The 17,794-nt window shown below is 30.5% G+C and overlaps 1 protein-coding gene across 4 annotated transcripts in view; it reads left to right on the top strand.

The window, feature by feature from the left end:
- LOC103312157 (uncharacterized) overlaps positions 1–17,794 on the top strand; it is an 81,635-nt gene that overhangs the window by 36,993 nt on the left and 26,848 nt on the right. For all 4 annotated transcript variants that reach the window (XM_064359884.1, XM_064359889.1, XM_064359893.1 and 1 more), the window contains exon 4: positions 10,821–10,956. In XM_064359884.1, the coding sequence (XP_064215954.1) occupies positions 10,821–10,956 (136 nt within the window). The remainder of the gene's footprint in view (positions 1–10,820; positions 10,957–17,794) is intronic.

The raw sequence follows: 17,794 nt of genomic DNA, 5'->3' as shown, positions 1-17,794 counted from the left end.
CTGTTATTTGAGCTCCGTTTGTTTAATTTGTATTCTTAGATTAATTATTATTTGAGCTCTGTTTCTAATTATAATTTGTATTTTGGATAATTTTTTAACTTCGGTTTTACTTCCATTTCCAGAAAACGAATTGAATTATTTAGGTTATTTTTTTTATTGTTAAACAACGAATTAATGGCAATTAAATGTTTAGCAAACCTTCTTTTTCTGTAGAGCACTATTAAATTTATTTTTCAGCTAAGTTCTCGATTATTTTATAAATATCTCATACCTATTAGTTGACTTTAATTCTCGTACAAAAGAAGCAACATTTTGCTACAAATAAATTAGTAAAATATGTATTGTGTATTTTACTTTCTATCGTTTGATATTTTGTTTGTCAATTCTTTTATTCTTTTTTTTTCTTTCGAAAACATCTATTACTCTAAAACTCTTGTTTATATTTATTTATTTGTTGTTGTTTCAAACTAATTGTTTCAAAGTTTTTTTTAATTACGAATAAGGAACCAAATAATAAAATAAATTGTAGAAATGGCTTTGTTTTTGGATACTTTTTTATTAATAATTAATATTTTGTCTACATTTTCTTACTAAAAATATTAAGTTAATTAAAGATCTTAAAATGTTAGTTGATCTAAATCTCATAATTTGTGGTGACTACAAAGTTTAAAATTATATTGTGTTTATTTGATGTTTATTAATACAATGTGTTTTTAAATGATTCTCATCTAGTTAACTTTGAAATTAGTTTACATATGAAAAAACTGTGCCGCTCTGCTCAATTAAATCCTCTGTCAACAAATGTCAAATCTGTCAGTTGTAAACTTCAATTATTTTTTTTAAATTTCTTTAAAATGCAACTAAATTATTACACTATTAGAAAATGCCTTTATTATCGAAGCTTATTTGCGAATTGGAGACTTAATAGATAGAGAATAGTAATATTCAATGTCTAAATGCTTATCATTAGTACTATGAAGCGGCATTTTTTGATTTTACATGAGAAATTCACAGACGACCAGATGACAATCATTTAAAAACACTTTGTATTTTTTAGCCGAAAGCAACAATTAGGTATCGTTTCTTCCGAATGACTTAAAAAATTATATTTTTGGTTAGGGTTTAATTAATTGGTAAGTTTTTCTTTCAGTTTTGATCTAATTCGTTTATTTTCGCCCTACGATGAAAAAATAACTTGCTACTTTGTGACTTGTGATTACTGATAAAAATAGAGCCATCGCACATCAAAGAAAGGAGTGGTTTCATTTAGATGAAACACAAAAAGCCTGTCTCAACGGAGCCCATTGTCATTTTTTCTTTTTAATTGTTGATGGTACGCAACAAGTCCTCGAAATGAAACCTCACACCTGAGAATTAAACAGTAGTGAGTAACGAGTCCTAAAAAAGCGCTTAGCTTTTATTCGAAGGACCGGTATAAAAGCCGCCAATTTTCGCGGCTCATCTCTGTTCCCACAACGCCTATCTCTCCCATTTTCTCCATTAGAACATGTCCATTTTCGAGTGACAACTCCCGCGTCAAAGTGTCTATTATTACCTGCTTTTGAAGTGCGATCGGTTCAGAAATTGAAACCGGAATCGATACATTCGATGGCGAAATAAAAATATAAGGGAAAATTGCATTGGAATTATTTCCCGCATTTCCAATTGATATTTCGGCAGCAATTAAACTTCATCAGCAGGATTTGCGCAATTATTTGGGTAAAAAATTCGTGGTTTTCTGATGTAAATAAATGCGATATCGACAGACAGTTTAATGAAAATTAATGCGATATGGGCTTGATAATGACCGCCCTATGTTATTATTTATCAATCAAGTTGTAACGATCTGATGAATTTTTCATGAAGCTGGAAGCAGATTGATCTGGGAATTAGTATACAATTCTGCGTGAAATTTTTCCTCCAAACATGGAAATGTGGTTTGTGTAGAACAGACGTTTTACCGCCCTTGTCCCTCGAGAACCATCCAACAGTCGGAAGACTTGTCATCGAAACTTACGTCTGAGTCCTGAATGACGTGACGGGGAAAAATCTCAAGTCGATCGATGCGAATTTACGACTTTCAAATGGGATGAATTGTGGCCAAAGTCGGTGTTGTGTGTACTACAGACTTTATTAAAGTGGAAACATATAATTGGAAAACGGATAGTTCGCGGGTTATTACTTAAACTAACAAAAAGAACGGAAAAGTTTTACTACTACACAAGGCGATAAAAAAGAATTGTGGTTACGTTTGGGAAGTTGTATAATTAAGATGCAATGAGAATTTTTTGACACCTAACAGTGAACTAAACAATAATTGTTACTTTAGTGCTTTGAGAGGCAGCTTAAATTAAAAAAAAGTACCGGAATTCGACCAAATTGTTGTTCTACAAAATGGCATTGGACTCAAGGCGATATCTCGCAAAAAATTTGCAATTTTCAAACGCCGATTACGGCCAAACTAAAAGAGCTAAGAGAAAACGCTTTTTTAGATCGGAAAGAGCACATCAAAATCTATAAGATAAAATCGGTTTTATATGATTTTTTGACACTTTAAAAATTGACCGAATTCAAAGGGGGGGGCGTCGATTTTTTTTAATTTTTTTTTATTTTCTCATTTACGGCTAAACTATTCTAAAAAGTGGAACTATTTTGATTCATACCTATGCAAAATGATCCGAGGAATCGATTGGAATCAAAAAAAGCGCAAAATTCCCAATAGTTTTTTAGTTATGAATTTTTGCGTATATGAACTAATTTTTGTTTTATTTGCATTTTCTCGAAAACTATAAGTCGTACAACAATAATCGTTTTTGCAAATGATAGACCATTAAAAGAGCTTTCCAAGGATAGTACACATCATAGGGTTATCTCTAATAGTTCCGGAGTTATTGCTTGATAAATGATCCGGGTACCAGAAATCGACAAAATTCGCGACAAAAATTGAAAAAATCAAACATCAAAAATTCGAACATATGGACTTTTTTTTGACTTTTAACAACTGTCGAGGAATGTAAGGGGGCATATACAAGTCCAAAAACCTACGATAGAACGAGTTTTAAAAAAAAATATTTTTTTCACCTTTTTAAATACAGGGTGCTCAAAAACTGGCGCACCAACTCAGTGGTACGTTATTGAGAAGCAAGTGCAGATTACGGGAAAAATGTTGAAAAAATTCCTAAAGTCATATTTTAAAAAATCTGGCGCTACAAACTTATTGTGTTAACTTCTTTAGTTTTCATTATTTTTTTATGTTTTCATGTTTCGTACCAGGTAATCGTTCCGTAACAAAACGATGAATAATAATTTTTAAATTTACTATCACATTTTGGCAGTTTTTTTAATTTAAAAAAATTAAAATTTATCAAAAAAAACACAGTGTGTAGATGTGCCAACACTGGGAATTATTTCCTAGGAAACCGTTTTAAAAATAATTTATTTTTATTGTTGCTTAAATTCTATTGCGATCATGACTGTCAGACAACGTTGCCACATATCATTTATCTAAAATCCGTTATTTATCAATAACTTTAATACAAAGATTTTTTTTACTATTTTTACCTTTATATGTAACCAGTTCTCTACCACACACCATTGAGTTGGTGCGCCATTTTTTGAGCACGCTGTATAAGTGTATTACTCAGGAAGTTTTCGCAAAAAACTTCAAAATTTTAAATCTCGTGAAAAGTCGGTATAATACAGAAAATGAGCCGCTGAATTCACTGGAACAAACCGCATTGCTCTACGACTTTTAGTTTTGGAGTTATGAATTTTTTTGTTGAAAAATTATTACGCAAAAAATTAAAAAATTTTTTATTCTTGTGAAAAATTGATATAATATGTAAAATAAGCCGCAAAATTCAAAGGAACAAACCGCATTGCTCTACGACTTTTAGTTTTTTTTTTATGAATTTTTTTAGTGAAAAACTTTGATCGCCTCTGTAGCCGGAACCGTTGCCCGGAGCGACTTCGGGTTTAGACGAGAAAATAGACGAAAATAAGCGCTATCAGTTGGATTTTTGTTCGTTGCTCTAAGTCTTACAGTTTCCGAGAAAAATGCAAAAAAATGTTTCCATTTTCCATTTTTTTCAATTTTCAACCGCCAATTACGGCGAAACTATTAGAGTTATCGAGAAACGGAAAAATGGAGGACAACCGGAATAAAAAACTCTACAAAATGGCATAGGACTCAAAGCGAAATCTTGCAAAAAAATTTGCAATTTTCAAACGCCGATTACGGCCAAACTAAAAGAGCTAGGAAAAAACGCTTTTTTAGATCGGAAAGAGCACATCAAAATCTATAAGATAAAATCGGTTTTATTTGATTTTGAGACACTTTAAAAATTGACCGAATTCTTTGGGGGGGGCGTTGATTTTTTTTCAATTTTTTTTATTTTCTCATTTACGGCTAAACTATTCTAAAAAGTGGAACTATTTTGATTCATACCTATGCAAAATGATCCGAGGAATCGATTGGAATCAAAAAAAGCGCCAAATTCCCAATAGTTTTTTAGTTATGAATTTTTGCGTATATGAACTAATTTTTGCTTTTATTTGCATTTTCTCGAAAACTATAAGTCGTACAACAATAATCTTCTTTGCAAATGATAGATCATTAAAAGAGCTTTCCAAATATAGTACACATCATAGGGTTATCTCTAATAGTTCCGGAGTTATTGCTTGATAGATGATCCGAGTACCCGAAATCGACAAAATTCGCGACAAAAATTGAAAAAATCAAACATCAAAAATTCGAACATATGGACTTTTTTTTGACTTTTAACAACTGTCGAGGAATGTAAGGGCATATACAAGCCCAAAAACCTACGATAGAACGAGTTTTAAAAAAATTTATTTTTTTCACCTTTTTAAATGTAAGTGTATTACTCAGGAAGTTTTAGCAAAAAAATTCAAAATTTTAAATCTCGTGAAAAGTTGGTATAATACAGAAAATGAGCCGCTGAATTCACTGGAACAAACCGCATTGCTCTACGACTTTTAGTTTTTGAGTTATGATTTTTTTTGTTGAAAAATTATTACGCAAAAAAATAAAATTTTATTTATTTTTGTAAAAAATTGATATAATATGTAAAATGAGCCGCAAAATTCAATGGAACAAACCGCATTGCTCTACGACTTTTAGTTTTTTTTTTATGAATTTTTTTAGTGAAAAACTTTGATCGCCTCTGTAGCCGGAACCGTTGCCCGGAGCGACTTCGGGTTTAGACGAGAAAATAGACAAAAATAAGCGCTATCAGATGGATTTTTGTTCGTTGCTCTAAGTCTTACAGTTTCCGAGAAAAATGCAAAAAAATGTTTCCATTTTCCATTTTTTTCAATTTTCAACCGCCAATTACGGCGAAACTATTAGAGTTATCGAGAAACGGAAAAATGGAGGACAACCGGAATAAAAAACTCTACAAAATGGCATAGGACTCAAAGCGAAATCTTGCAAAAAAATTTGCAATTTTCAAACGCCGATTACGGCCAAACTAAAAGAGCTAGGAAAAAACGCTTTTTTAGATCGGAAAGAGCACATCAAAATCTATAAGATAAAATCGGTTTTATTTGATTTTGAGACACTTTAAAAATTAACAGAATTCTAAGGGGGGGGGCGTTGATTTTTTTTAAATTTTTTTTATTTTCTCATTTACGGCTAAACTATTCTAAAAAGTGGAACTATTTTGATTCATACCTATGCAAAATGATCCGAGGAATCGATTGGAATCAAAAAAAGCGCCAAATTCCCAATAGTTTTTTAGTTATGAATTTTTGCGTATACGAACTAATTTTTGCTTTTATTTGCATTTTCTTGAAAACTATAAGTCGTACAACAATAATCTTCTTTGCAAATGATAGATCATTAAAAGAGCTTTCCAAATATAGTACACATCATAGGGTTATCTCTAATAGTTCCGGAGTTATTGCTTGATAGATGATCCGAGTACCAGAAATCGACAAAATTCGCGACAAAAATTGAAAAAATCAAACATCAAAAATTCGAACATATGGACTTTTTTTGACTTTTAACAACTGTTGAGAAATGTAAGGGCATATACAAGCCCAAAAACCTACGATAGAACGAGTTTTAAAAAAATTTATTTTTTTCACCTTTTTAAATGTAAGTGTATTACTCAGGAAGTTTTAGCAAAAAAATTCAAAATTTTAAATCTTGTGAAAAGTTGGTATAATACAGAAAATGAGCCGCTGAATTCACTGGAACAAATCGCATTGCTCTACGACTTTTAGTTTTTGAGTTATGAATTTTTTTGTTGAAAAATTATTATGCAAAAAATTAAAATTTTTTTATTCTTGTGAAAAATTGATATAATATGTAAAATAAGCCGTAGAACTCAATGGAACAAACCGCAAAAATCAAACCTCAAAAATTCGAACATATGGACCAATATTGTTTTATTGATACTCTTAATTTTAGAAAAAAAATTAAAACTTCAAATATTGTAGAAATATTTATTCAGTCCATTTAATTATTTTTACATAAACACAATAACGATATTTTGCACACTAGTTGTAGTTTGTAAAGAAAGAACTAAGATTATGGTGGCGTATGCATTGTCACAATGCAATAATTTGCTAAATACGTTTCAATTTGTTCAGATTTTTTGTGGTAACATTTATTCAAATTTTGCTTATTGATTTTGACTGTCACAACATTCAATTGCACTTTTAGCCTCATCGACCGTCAACCAATTAACTAATTGCTCCACCACTGCGTGAATCGCCTCCTAATCCGTTTCCAATTAGAAACGTCTCAAAAACTCCCTCAATTAACTCGAACAATGCACTTGTCCGATTTAAATCCAACGTCTTGATTATTTCCCGACTTTCTTAGTTTTTTCTTTCACTGTCGACATATTAAACTTCTGTTGCGCCTTCGAATCGAAAACTCACAACTTCGCCAACACTTCATCGCTTCGCGAATAATTCCAGTCACTAACTCCACCCCCAGACACTTTTATAATCGAAATGGGCCATATTTTCGCCGCCTGACAAGAAAACAAAACGCCCTGTGTAATTATTCTGTTAGGTTCTAGTCGCGTCGTCACGTAATTTGAACGTTCATAAACAAATTAGGTGCCTTCAGAATAATGAATGAGTGCCGATTATTCTCCTCCGAGCCGGAATTTATCAAAATTTCATCCACGAACAAAGAATTGCAGCGCAGTCCTGTACTTTCGACGTTCCATGGTAATTTGTCCTGATCGCTAAAATGTGACCGGGGTCGAGAAGGCACCATTTGATCGATTAGGGCCAAAAGGAAAAATCCGGCTTTTGCACTACGCCACTGGAAGTAATCTCGAATTTCGACCAAAAGGACGATGATAACTGAACAAGAAAGCTTTTAGTAATATCTCGATATTATTCGGAAAACTATTTCTACCTGTGGAGAACTGAATTGGAAGTGGATTGAATCGATTTTGCAAGTGAAACATATTTAAGTGCAGCTATTCGACGCCAAATTAAAAATTCGGTGTGCAAATTAACTAAACGAATAATTACAAGTGTTAGGTGACAAAATTTAATATCACTGTCCCTTAATTGGATGGCTTTGATGTTTGAAACTCATAAACTTGTTTCGAAACTATCCAAAGCTATTATTAGTAACATCATGTGTGATTATGTGTTGGGGGTGATATGGGTGTAATTTTCCAACAAGTTTGCGTGGAATGTTTTGGCATAAGTCTTAATAAGGGCTTTAGTTTAAACTTAATTTGTTATTTTCTTCTTGCAACGTTCTTAAAACACTTGTTTTGATTTATATTTTTGCGCTATATAAAAAATTATATTGTTTGATCTAATACTTCTTAATTTATATTCTAAATGGTATGTCTTGTGGAGGTCACTATAAAAACTATAAATAAGCTTACACAACAAAATAAAAAAATTGCGTTATGTGAAAGCAATTATTAAAAATAAATCACTTTGTTGAAAAAAATTTTGCAATTTTTTGCATAAATTAAATTTTTTACTTCAGTAGATCCTTTACGACAGGACAAAAATAAAAGAAAAGAAAAATAAAATAGTTATAATAACAATTGCATAAGAAAAATGAACTAGAATGAAAACAAGACAAGAAAAGAAATAAGGAAAAAGTAAGAAAATAAAAGAAAGTTTTATTCGGTCTTTAACATATTAACAAAATAAAAATAATTAAAAAATAGCCAAAAAATAAACAAGAAATTATGATGTTTGTTTCTTTTGTTCTAAATGCAAGTTGTTATTATTCTCTTTATCTACGGAAAAAACTGAGAAAATAGGCAAAATTTTTACAAATACATCAGCCAGTTTTCCAATTTATGGCACTAATTTAATAAAAATGGAAAAATTGAACATTTTTTTACGAAAAAAACAAACATTCTTAATTAAAATTTAATAGAAATATAAATAATAATAATAATAATAATAATAATAATAATAATAATAATAATAATAATAATAATAATAATAATTACCTTTAATTATTTATATTATTTTGATGAAAAAATTATATGAAAAATTAAATGTAAAACAGATGTAAAAATAAAATAAAATAATACTTAAACATGAAAATTAAATGAAGAAAAATTAAAGCAAGACACGAAAACAAAAAGGTAAATAGAAAAGTAAAAAACAAGTTTCCTTTTGTCTTTGACTCAGCAAAATAAAAAAATTAAGAAATAACAAAAAAAAGTCTAGAAAAAACTACATTTTTGCCTAAATTTAATAAGACATTCTGATTTAAAAAAGCTATTTAATTTTACTTAATTAACCAAGCCCACCGTCTTGCGGAACTTTTTGTTTTGATTTAATAAATTGTTGTTTATTTATTTTGTTCATCTGAATGGAAGTTTATAAGATTTTTTCGATCGATAGAAAAAACCAAAAAAATAGCAAAATTTTCACTAATACCTCAGCCAGCTTTTCAATTTTTGGCACAAATTTAATATAATTAGAAAGTTTCACAGAAAAAAACAAACATTTTTGAATTAAGACCTATTATTTTAATTGAGAAATAAGATAAAACAATTAAAATATAATGAAAAATTAAATAAAAAACTGACTTTCGTTATTTTCTCTAACGATTAATCACCCTTTTAAAAAATGTTTTGTTGTTACAAATGTATTTTAAAAAATATTAACATTTAAATAAAAACGATAGAATACAACACAAAAATAATTTACTTAAAATTGCAAAGCATCTGTTTGTATAAATAGACTATTTTGTAAATAAGGGCAATTACAGTCTTTTTTGTAATTTTTTGCGTCAACAACAAACAAGAGAAGCTAAGATTTTCTTCAAAAATTTGCCGATAAATGGCACTAACTCAACAGCAACTAATTTTAACAGTTGTTAAAAATTCACACTGAAGTCAACTGAAAACTCTTGCAATTTTTTTTTCATAACATAAACTTTTTTCAGCCTAAACCGATTCTTATTAATATAAATTTAAAACCTATTTTTGAATAAACTTCTTCAAATTGAGCCTTAAAAAATAAGCTGACTTTACGAACTCTATCTTCAAATCAACAAAATAAAGTTTATTCAAAAATATCCAAGATTAAACGAAACCTAACAAAGTAATTCATTTCAAATTTTAATGCATATTTCTGTATAATTTAAATCAAATTTTATATTTGACCACGCTAGTTTACCATTCTTTATCTTTTGAATAACGTACCTAACTACAACAGGTCTAGTTACTTTAAAGATATATTAAAATTAAAACAAAAAACACTCGATTTATTGTTTTTTTATTAAAGTTGTCTATTTTAGTTTTTCAATATTGTTTGTTGTTTGTGCACCAATTGAAAAATTCAAAAGTTGACGCCCTACTGACTGCGCCAATTAAAAAAATCCAAGTCGCCAGTAAAAAAAAATACTTGTCATGTCGTTGCGTCGCTCATTTTTTCACAAAATGTATTAAGTTACGATGTTTTATCTTTGTGAAACGTGTATTAGATAATGAGCGCTGGGTTTGTGTAAACAGATCAGCTAGCATTTTTCCGCGAAACAGAAGAACAATAAGACCTTTTGTTTGGCGTTTATTTTTTAGTTGATTTGAGTTGCAAATATGCAAGTTTTCTCATTATTCCTCGAAACAAAATATCATAAAGGCGTCCGGATCGATAGATGAATTTAAAATTCTTTGAATTACAAAGTATCCGTGATCCGTTTCAGCAGCTTTGAAAGTTTCCTCTTGAGCAAACTTGCAATGCGCGTCGTTTGTGACCTATACGCTCGTAATACACCTTGATGAAATTTGCAGTCGGCATTAAAAGTAAACCGGAGCCGTAACACGACCATGTTTTCCGTGCTAGAGGACAAGAGAAGACATTATTTGCAGGAGGCCACTTTCCATATTAGCCCTGGTCTTTGTTTCCACGATCCATTAAGCCCAGACAATAGTCTGCATGAGTCTCGCTATTAATTATTTATTATAAGCCTGAAGCTTACACACTTTATTTGGCTCCATCGGAATGTTCTGCTCATTTAACCAACATAATGAGCGCACATTTGGCGCCATTATGCCAAAAACCTGACTTTTAGAAGGGGTTTTTTCACCTCGAATTACTAATTCTTTTGTTGGCAACCTGTGTGTTGTTTTTTGTTAAGCATCCGCATTAATTAATTCGGCGCCGCCCCCGGTGATAAGATTAATGAATGAGATAATCCGTCTTTTTTACACGGAAATCCGACAAATAATGGAAGAAATAATTCCGAATGGATATGTGCCATTGAATTTTATTTTTGCTTTTTTTGTTTACGATGATGGATGGTGTTAAGGCGGTGTTTATTTTATTCGTTTTTGCGCTTTCAGATGTCCAAATCAGACAGCAGGAAAGTGGTCCTTCATCCTGTCAGTTGGAAATCGAGCGGACTCTACCGATGCGAGGTGTCGGCTGAAGCGCCATCTTTCTCCTCGGCACAGAGCGAGTCCAGGATGGAAGTTGTATGTAAGTAAAAACTAGGTTTTCAACCGTAAATTGAGTTAAATCTGTTCTAAATAAAAAATTTGCTATTTGTTTAATAACTGTTTAACAATATCATTAGATCAAACAAAACTCATTGTATTTTAAATTCGAATTTAAGTTGGCAACGTCCAAAGATAGCAGCTAACAAGTTGCAAAGTCAAAATCAAATATGTTATATAAGCCTTGTCTCTACAATTTATAATATAACTAAATTAATTGTAAATGACTTTAAATGTAAATGCCATGTAAATTTGAATTTAAGTTGGCAACTTTACAAGTTATTTAAAGTTGCCAATTTATTTTTTTAGTGGTTTGTAATTACGTAGGCTAATCTGAATAGTGACTAAAATATAACTTTTGTACTATGTCTTCTGCCTTTATTTTGTTCAAAGTTGCCAGTTTAACAAAAGAATAAAAAATACAAAATCTAACAACTTTTGATTATACCAGCTAAACATTGCCAACTTAATTCTACATAATATTATACAACAGAGTGAGAACAAATGATACAAACATTCTCTTACGTTTTTTGTCTTTACATGTTTTAAGCTGCCAATTTAACATCAATACTTTGCCGTCAGCATTAAGTCCACAAAAATGTAAAGTCATGTTATGTTAAATGGAAAATGTAATTAAAAAAAACTAGAAGGTAAAAAAACTACGCTATATTCAATTAAATGTCTGATCAATGTGGTTTGTGAAGTTGAATTTGAGTTGGCAACACTAATTTATTGTTTAATGTTGCCAACTTAATTTTGCGTTTAATTAAATTTTTGGACAAGTGGCCTATGATTACATTGTCAACACTAAATAAAATGAATAAAAATTAAAAAAATTCTGCAAGGTGTTTAATTAGTTCTTTGAAAAAAGTCTAACAATATGATAATTCTTTACGCACATCAAATTAAATTGGCAGTGATGGAAACCAACAAGTTGCAAAATCAAAGCGAAATATTATCCAAATATATTTGCTGACTGCATTATTTAATGTTGTCAATTTAGTTTGCATTTTACTTAAATGAATGTGATTTAAATCTTTAAAGTTAAGTTGGCAACTTTACACATTACTTTAACTTGCCAACTTAATTTGAATCATTGGTGAAAGTGTTTAGTAATTAGGTTATATCTAACTATCTAACTTGTGTTATATCTGCTGCTTCTAAAGTGTTCAAAGTTGCCAACCTAAGAACAGAATAGAACATATTTACAGAAAATATTAATGTTGACAACTCTTGTCTTTACAAAATAAATAACTAACTTAATTCTACATCTATCATTTAATAATGTAAAAATAAATACTAAAATTTTTTTCGTACCTTTATTTCTATTTATTTTTCAATGTTGCCAATTTAAATTCAATACTATAAGGTCAGCATAAAGTCCATAAAGTTGTGAAGTCATTTTTATAAAATTATAATTACAATGTTGTAATTAGAACAAGTGCGTAGAGAATAAATTTTTATCTCAAAGATGGCAATTCAACTTTCTTATATCCTGCGTTCAATTAAATTGAAATATGGTAAAATGGGTTTGCTATTACGTTTGCAACTCCAAATAAGTATAAGCTTCTTTTTCTGCTTTTACAATGCTTGAGGTTGCCAATTTAAGAATAAGATAAAATATATTAAAACTGGCAAGTTTTTTTTATCTTTACATTATTTAATATTACTAACTTAATATATGTGTGTATATAGTGTGATAATGTGAAGACAAATAAGTAAAACAATCTCTTACATCTTTTTTGTTGCCAATTTAACTTCAATAGTTTTGTCCGCACATTATATTAAATTCTTAGTTTTCTGTTACTTTATGTCCACGATACGTTCAGTTAAATTTCTGATCAAAGTAGCTTGTAAAATAAAAAGTGAAGTGGCAACATTGATTTATGAGGAGACAGAAAAACAACATTGTTCACTGTTGCCAATTCAGATATTTAGATAATGTTTTCAATTAAATTTCTGGTCAAAGTGGTCCATAATTACGTTGGCAACTCTATAAAGTTGCCATTTTATTTTTTATACACAAAGTGTACAATGTTGCCAACTATTGTAAAGTCAGTGGCCACAAAAGTTGACCATATGTGGCATGTAAACATTAAACTGGCCACAAGGGCTCATGTGAACTGAAGATATCTTGTCTCCAACCTTACTATTGTTGCCAACTTAACTTTAATAAAAAGTTTGACGTATGGTGTATTGCCGTAGAAATACATTCGCCTGTATTTTTACAAGAACGTAAACAAGTTTTAATTTTAGTTTGTTTTTGTTGTTCGTCGATGTTTACGTCGGAGAGTTATTTAGACTTGTGAGCAATCTATAAACTAAAAATATGTTTAAAGCAAAAGTAGTCACTAGGGAGCTCTTGTGCTCTAGTTGAAAACGAGACACATATTACATACTATATAAACGCATATAAAATGGCAATTTTCTGACTTGCTATTTATTTTTAGTGTTGTAGTTTTATGTAAAAGTTTATTTTTTCGGATATAGGTATTACTTAGCCTTTCCGAAGCGAAATAAAAAACTGTGAGTTTCGTAAATAAATTTATAAGCAGAATAAATTCTACTCAATTTGTTTTCTTTCTTGCAAACTCACTCCAAACTTTTCCTTTTTTGTCTTGAGTTATCTCTGACTACATTTCGGATCAATAACCGCATTTTACAAAACGTAAGCTAATTCCTTTTTGCTTCTTGGTAGTGGGGCGCTCAAGTTTTTCCTCGTCCAATTTTCTTAATTAATCTGTTCTTTATCTGGGGATAAAACGTCGCGTCTGTTTAAACCGACTTTATCCGGGAGTTATTCGAAATTCAGTCCATCTGACAGATTGCTCGGATCCAAATCCCGGTGCATCCATCCCTCTGATATTGTTTAGTAGTTTCCGTTGCAGCGATGAGTCTGACATGGAATAATCCCTTTTATAAACGAATCGCTTGACGTGCACGCTTAAGCTTCCCAAACACAACTCGTGCTGCTCCTCACAAAGCTCCAAAGTTAAAAAGGCTCAAAGCACAAGACTTCAAAAGCTTCTTTAACCCGTCCGGATCGATGCTGTCCCTGCGGCCTCCAACACTCGGTATATGCGCGTAAAACGGAAATTACGGCCGTGTTACCTGCATTAATAATACTTTTACGGCCGATGGCTGGATCAGAATTCGGTTTATGACGTTGTTTACGATACACTGTGTGTACTATATAAAAGTTTACCTCGTTGTCGGCTTAGCCATAATGACGGCGTTTATTTTTCATAAAGTCCCAGGAATCACCTCCTTGATTCCGGTCGAGGAGGACAATCGTAAAGAGATGTTAATCGAGGTTGAGTCGCTTGGAATTTTTCCTAAGACGTCGATTACGGCCGCCGAACGCCTGTCGTAAACATGCTCACATGAGACATAAAATACGCGAGCTAGAGCAAAATGAAACTCTGAAAAGTCGGTTTCTTCGGCGTTTAATGACCAGCAAATGAAAACATAAATTAGTAACGCCAATGTTTGACACACTGTTTATGACTTCGGCAGGCGCATTTTCGACGAGAAGCTCGTAAAAAGGGACAAATTTCAATTGGCCAGGGACGTGATTTACGGTGATGAACGAACTTAATAAAAGCGAAATTAAGAAAATAAATTAAAATTTAATGGGGAGTAATACCGGGTGATCAAAGGACTGGCAAAGCAAAAATTATTTCAAACTAAAATAATACACACAGTGGTTATGTTTGTAAAAACTTTTTAAAAAGTTTACAGTTCTTTGTTGTCACTGGTTTTTGATTGTTTCTTTCTCTTATTCGCAAATATTTTATGTTCTCATCGATTTCTGAAGCTAAAAATTTAATGGAGTTTATTCAAACCTTTAAAAAATACTACAAATTTTGGTTGTAGAAGACAATAGTTAAAAGTTTAAAGTTCTAGTTGAAAATGTTAATGTAAAGTTTATTTTTCAAAGATATAGTTTCGCTTTATAAAAGGCGTCATTAAGTTTTAATTCGTTGTTAAACGCGAGTGAACCAATCCAATTAATAAACTGGTCACGTGATTAGTTAATCACTCATTTAATTGTAAATTAATCACGCTTATTAAGGCCGGTTTATAGAAGCGTCTTTAATTTAATCCTCCATTAAAAGTGTGATTAACTAATCACGTGACTAAATTGAACCAATTTGATTGATCTATTCGCGTTGTTAACTTTTATCAACGTGTTAAATTTTAATGAAGCATTTTATAAATCGGTCCTTGGAAATTTATAAGGTCAAGTCACATAAGTGAATGACTTTGCACTTTTTTTTAAATATCTGTAGTCACAATGACCATAAATGACCATAAATTTGTTTCTAAATTCTTAAAGGCCATATAAGGGTACCAGCATAATTAGCGTAAATTTTGTTCCGATGTTTTTAAAAACCAGTAGAATAAATAATTTTTATAAAAATTAATCAAGTAATTAAACGGTCTTATGACGTGTTTTCGTATTATGAAAAAAAACAAAGCACATATTAAAGACAAATTTTATTAAAATCTTTAGAGGGCTCTTTTTAACTTTTCAGTCACATTAAAAACCTCCAGAAGCTGATGAGAAGTTTCCAATAACCAAAATTTGTTTTACTATAAAAGTAACACTCTTAAAGTTGGAACACAATGTCCACAAATTTGTGAAGTTATATTAAGCACTGCTAAGTGCCTTTTTTTCAAAATATCTAAGCTCATGCCAAAATACACCAAGGACAGACTTTTACTTACGATTACTAGAAAAATATACAACTTGGACCATTTTGAGATATTTTGCTGCTTTTTGAGAAGTTTCTGTAATTTACATAATACAATTAATTAAATGATTTGAAATCTAGAATTTAGAATTCTAGATTTAAAATAATTTAAAATATGAAACTCTGGAAACTTAATTTTTAAAAAATAGGATAAATTATTTTAGACTTGTAATTTTCAAAAATTTCGGGAACTTTAATTCGTGTATTTTTTAAAAGATTTGATATACAATTGAAATTTAGAACTAAACAAATCAAAAGAGGTAATAGTAAAAGAAGGTAATCATAGATGATAGAAGGTACAAAAGGTAAAACGTAGAATAGAGACGTAAAATTTTAGATATTTGGATATTGAAATTTATAATAATAAAATTAGTAAGTGAATGAATATTGTCCGAATTTATTTAGAAATGTGGAATAATAAAAATACAATTTTATTAGTATGGAATTTAGAAGTAAATAAAAAAAATGGAAAGTATAAGAAACAAAAGATTTGTTATAAAACTTAACAATTCTATAGGAATTAGTATTATCATAAGATCAGACAACAAATGTATTTTCAAGAACCTTTATACATCTTATCTTTATATTGAAACAGAATTTTACAGAAAAAATATAAAATTTAAACAAAAACAATAAGAATAAAAAGATAAAAAAAAATTTGTTTATACAAATTTCTTCTCTGCTTTAACCAAAAACTATATTCTATTTTATATTTTTAGGATTGATTATCATACTGTAGCATAAAAAAAATGAATAATTAATTTACTGGAAAATTGTAAGAGGCTTTTCGCGTAATAATTGCACTTGTAACAAAATATTTTGTGTATTTTATTGAAAGTAAAATGTGAATAAAAGAAGATAAAAATGTAATTTTGGTAGTTGCAATTTGCAGTTGTTGCGCTACAATTCTCCAGTGACACTGTAGATTGTACCGAAATGGAAATTGAGCATTTGTGCAGGAAAAGTAAGTAAATTCACAATACGAACAAACTGTAATATTTTAACTACAGGACTGCCACAAAAAAGAAAAAAAATGTGATTATGCAATAAATATGTATTACTATTAAAGGATTTTTTAAAAAATGCCAACTTTCTACCTAAATCGTTAACTCGTTTTTCAACAGGAATTCATAACATAAAAATAACAAACCATTTAAACGACAAATTGATTTTCTACTTTATTATCTTTTTAATTATCTGTTCGTAAGATACAATTAATTTTTATCCGACATTGGATCTAAGAAAAAACTAACGTGAGTTATGAAAAATTTACCTTTAATGCACTATTATTTTAGATCGAACGATTGTTGGATTCAATTTAAAAATAATCATTTTTTCGCTTAAGCAAAAATCTTTCAATTTTTTTCAAACTTCCGCAACCATTTACGAATTTGATTTGTGCTGTGCCCATCCAGCATCAGCTCGAGGACACCACACACATTTCAAATCGTAGGCTTTATAATCCCACTTCCATTCATATCAAATTCATATTGTGAGTGGCAGCGATCGAAATCGTTTAGCATAAAGCTCCAGCAAGGGCTGTTTCGCTTCGTCCAAAATAAAAGCGCATAATGACGCTTTAAATCAACGTCCGGATGTGTGTCGAATCACTTCCGGTCGAGAAATGCTCAAAGAATGTCAGATCGTGTCCAATCATCCATAAACACGTGCCAATTTGACTCGCGAGGTGAGAAATTCCCAGCTCAAAATTGCGGCTGTTAAAGCAAACAAGAGAGGAACTTGAAGCGGCTTTTGAGCGAAGAGACATCGCTTTTGTGTGTTGAACAATGAAACGATACAGATTTAAGCCGGGGAGAGGAAATAGAAAAACAACTGCTTCCAAACCAAATACCACAATTTTGGTGGATGCGCCGGGCGAAAGTCTAATTTCTCCACCGAAAATTAATTTTTAAATAAACGTCAGAAACACACGTGTGAGTTGTAAGGGAAAATTATTACGCCATGAATTGAGTAATAAGAAAGCGAATGTGAAAACTTGCTTGAAATACACAATAAAAGGAATTTCGCAACAATCAATATATAAATTGATTTTTAATACATGTT

This window comes from Tribolium castaneum, chromosome 1 (genome assembly GCF_031307605.1).
Source record: "Tribolium castaneum strain GA2 chromosome 1, icTriCast1.1, whole genome shotgun sequence".
NCBI lineage: Eukaryota > Metazoa > Arthropoda > Insecta > Coleoptera > Tenebrionidae > Tribolium > Tribolium castaneum.
The sequence above is the reverse complement of the archived record's forward strand: the minus strand, read 5'-3'. Positions and strand labels throughout refer to the sequence as shown.